Raw genomic sequence first — 4507 nt, 5'->3', positions numbered from 1 at the left:
TAGAAACAAATTCAAAATATTAAAAATATAATTTTTTTAAAAATTTGGTTCTTCTTTTAGGTGGTCTATAGAGCTATTTGATTCGGCCCAGCCTGATCCTACGGTAAAAATAGCGGACACAAGAATACCGTACAACGTTATTAATAATTATTTTTCAATTGGCGTGGTAAGTACAGAATATTAGTAAGTACAGAGTGTCCCATTTTCGTTTGGTTGAGTCACATTTCACGAACGACAGTTCCCATCGAAAAAATAGTTACGCCACTGAATTCTACGTAAAAAACTCTACGGGACACGGGGGATACGATGCGGTTAAAAAAAGGCAACATTTTCAAATTAACCCTGTATTTCAGGAACTAAAAGGGCTAGGACAAATTTGTGTGTAGCATCTCTAGCTTCATAACAAAGTAGTACAGTGATGTGAAAACCCCATATTTGTATCTCTACTCATAAACGAGAAATCACGTATAAAACACGAAAATGTGACAACCTGTATATATTATTATCCAGTCTTAGTCTAAAGCTGGATGCACACAGAAAGAGCAAAATTGTTTCAGTCAAACACATTTTTGTCTTTTGTAAAAACCTTATATTTTGTCTGGTTTTTCCTTCCATAATATTCTGGGGCAACTGGCATTTAGGACCTCTTATAACATGTGCAAAATATTCTAATTTTTTCCTCCTAAGGATTTTATTTATTTCTTCTTCCTGGTTCATACGGCGTAACACGTCGATATTTACAACTTTATCGACCAAAAAATCCGTAACATAACACCACCTTTCGAAAGCGACCAGTTTTGTTAATTTCGGCTGTTTTAACGGTCCACGCTTCAGCACCATACAATAAGGTCGAAAACACGTAACATCGGATCATCCTTATTTTTAAATCTAAGTTTATATCTCTACTGCAAAGAAATTTCTTTAGCCTATCTCTATCTTGGACTTTATTTCTTGCAATTGCTCGGCAGTTTCATTTGTTATTGTGCCCAAGTATTTGTAGTGTTGGACTTTTTCTATTGGCGTGCTGTCTATTGATATTGAAGTTGGTTTGGTCTTTTGTAATAATCCTGAATTTTGTTTTCTTCAAATGCATATTCAGTCCATATGTTTGCAAGATACATTTATTCTTTGAAGTAGGTTCTTCACTAGTTTATGCAAATCTTCACTTTGTCTGTCATTACTACTGCATCGTCATAGCGTATCTGATATTGTTGATTCGTTGACCATTAACTGCAACTAAACGAGCCCAAACCTGTCTTAAACCTCGCGACTGATCAGTTTGCGTTAGTGAACAGTTTTAGTCAAAAACTATTTTGCTCTTTCTGTGTACGTTCAGTCTAATAATACTACTGTTTTATTCTTCTCCCACAGGACGCTGCCATCTGCAACAAGTTCCACATCGAGCGGCTCAAGAACCCCGACCGTTTCAACAGCCGCATGAAGAACAAACTGTGGTACGTTGAATTCGCCACAACGGAAACCCTTTTCGCCTCCTGCAAGAACCTGCACGAGTCCATCGAGATAGAATGCGACGGTGTGGGCTTGGACCTGGCCAACGGCCTCCCCCTGCAGGGCATCACGTTCTTGAACATCCCCTACACGCACGGGGGGTCGAATTTGTGGGGGGAACACTTGTCTGGGTCCAGAAGAAACAGAAGGAAAGGCAGGGAGAAGGATATTAGTACGAGTAGCTTCAATTCGGTGGATTTGAGTGTGGCAGTTCAAGGTAGAGTTACAGCCTAGATCATATATATTTACGTGGTTAAGTAAATCACTATGGAAAGTGTCGCAAACATATGAACGACTTCCATTTATCTTCTTTTTTTGTTGCAAACGCGGTGCTTCTACTCCATCTATCCTTGTCGAGGACCTATCGTCCACGCGCCAAATTTGAACATTAAATTTAAAAATTTAATTTGTAAAATGCATATATTTGAACAATAAATTGAATGTTTACTGTCATAAAAATTAAATTATATTAAAAATACATTTAACCACTCCGTAAGAATATCAATATTCTTAAGAAATCTAACCAGAAAGTATGCATGTGGTTTAATATAAATAAAAGAACAACTGAATACTTTACTTGCCTATGAAAAGATAATTCGGGGACCTTTATATTAGAACTTCCACTTACCAAACACTTTCTAGTCGTTTTAACAAGTATTTAGAAAGTGCAACGAAAAAAAAATAGAAATATAATTGCACAAACTTAAAACTAATTCTCACTGAACACACTTGCATCCTTGGCTATATTAGCGGTCGATAAAAGTGTAATTAATACAATTTTTAAAATAAAAAACCAAAAAAAAAGCATCGTTACACAATGCAAATAAGATTATGACATACGAATATGACAATATGATTATGTACTTTCTAAACCCTATAAAATTGTGATTATTTTGGAAATACGTGCAACTTTTAATGCGCATGCGTAGAGTAAGGTCCTCGGAAAGGACAAACCTATTGAACGTTTCATAAGTGCAATAAAGAACGTTTGAAAATGGCATGTCGTGATGTTGGAGACATATTTTTTACTGCTAAACTTATGGCGTTGATGTATCCACGTAAGTATATATGATCTAGGGGTTACAGACTCTTATGTTTATGTCAGAACTTATTACCCTAGATGGCAATATCATTGGGTGGCTTTGATAAAAAAATTTCTCTCCATTTCAGATATAGGAGATGGTCTTATCGAGGTGATAGGCTTGGACAACTGCCTACACATGGGTCAAGTCAGGATAGGCATCACCGCCAGCGGTAGGAGACTAGCCCAATGCTCTTCAGTCACCATCAAAACGAAGAAAACATTTCCAATGCAGATCGATGGTGAGCCTTGGATGCAACCTCCTACCACGGTAAATAATAACTATCTATCATACAGGGTGTTTCACAAAACATGTGCAATCTCTCATGGGAAGATACCTCACGTAAAAATAAGATTTATTTTTCATATCAACATAGGACCGATTCTGCTTTGTTTCGTAGCTACAGGGTGATAAAATCTTAATATTTTCTTGATTTAGTATAATTTTCTTCCAAGTACTTATAGCGTTTCGAATGAAATTTTGGGTGTAAAAATTACTATAATGCGACATAAATCGTATTAAATACTCGGCATCACCTTTTGCAGGCATTCTTTTTAGAGTACTTCCATATTTTGCTTTAAAATAATTAATAAACAATATCGTAGGCAGTTAGTAAGCGCTTTGTCACAATCCACAACACAAAATGAACGTATTTATACACACTTATTTATACACTCTATAGCTCTAAAAACTTTGAAAACACCTTTTTCGCATTTAAAATTGACAAAATAATTAACTCAAAATTTCTCAGATGTTATTTTTATAAGTTTACCATAGGCAACTAATAATACACACTAATCATGACAAGGACTACAATGACGTCACAACTGTCAGCTAAAGCGCGGGAAGAGGCGAACGTACGTCTTATGAGGATGAGCAATCCTATTATTTTACCGTTCTTGGGCCGAATCAACGTATGTTGGTATAAAAAACAAATCTTATTTTTACCTGAGAAATCTACCCACGAGAAATGACACATATTTTTTGTAAAAGCCTTTTTTATTTTTCATTTAAATTGTTTAGTTGTTTTTCTGGAACCCTCTTGTCTCTGTTACAGATACGTATCACCCACAAGAACCAAGTACCTATGCTGATGGCGCCGCCTCCCGAAAAGAAGAAGGGTTTCTTCCGGTTCTTCCGGCGGTAGGCCGGAAGTCCGGTGATGACGAGGAAGTTCTTTAACTTCGAAACTTTTGCTCTATGTACCTGCCAATGTTCTGCGATCTTTTTGCCTCTTTTTTTCGTTGATTGTGTTTAGTAACTGGAAAGTATTTTATATAATCCTGCTTAGAGAACGCGTCTTTTTTGTTTTATTTTTATAAACAATCAGTATTATTATTTATTTTTGTTATATAGCGTATTTTTCAGAGTTATGAACAGGACAGAGAAATGATGTTTATATCTATGTCCTTTTCTGTTCTGTTACATAACTGAAGAGTGTATGATTGACGTTTTATATTTGTTAACAAATTACATAAAATAGAACTACTGGTTTTCTATTCTTTTCTCAAAAAGTAATTCTAGATTATATAAACATAAACAAAGATGTTCTCTTTTCATTATTCATTCATACCAGTTATAAGAGTGCCTATTTTTATAAAGATAGACCTATAAAGATAGACTAAACCATGAGATAATGTAGATCATACCAAATAAACTTGGTGATTAAGCTTGACCAGCACGGCGTTGTCGATTTTTTCGTATTTTCTTTTAATCAAAATATTTTAGGAAACAAAAATGAATTAACTATAAATATATAAACAGTTATTATTTACATCAACAAAACTCACCTCCTTAACAGCACTAAAGATACATAGAGGGCCCTTATTACCGCTTTTCCATTCAAATCGTTCTACTAAGGCTGTGATGAGTTATTTGCAACGGCTGTTAAGCTGCTTCGGCATCTTGTACACTTC

The 4507-nt window shown here is 35.3% G+C and overlaps 1 protein-coding gene across 1 annotated transcript; it reads left to right on the top strand.

Annotated features, from left to right (window-relative positions):
* Nucleotides 1-60: 60 nt before the first annotated feature.
* On the top strand, nt 61-4049 carry LOC115883467 (diacylglycerol kinase 1-like; the record flags this gene model as incomplete). The annotated part of the gene is made up of 4 exons (XM_030901829.1): nt 61-166; nt 1372-1726; nt 2680-2861; nt 3649-4049. Coding segments are annotated over 4 exons (733 nt in total), but the record flags the coding sequence as incomplete, so codon positions are not given.
* Nucleotides 4050-4507: the final 458 nt, after the last annotated feature.

Source organism: Sitophilus oryzae, unplaced genomic scaffold, assembly GCF_002938485.1.
Source record: "Sitophilus oryzae breed Bouriz unplaced genomic scaffold, Soryzae_2.0 scaffold_1903_pilon_pilon, whole genome shotgun sequence".
NCBI classification, from domain to species: Eukaryota; Metazoa; Arthropoda; class Insecta; order Coleoptera; family Curculionidae; genus Sitophilus; species Sitophilus oryzae.
The sequence above is the reverse complement of the archived record's forward strand: the minus strand, read 5'-3'. Positions and strand labels throughout refer to the sequence as shown.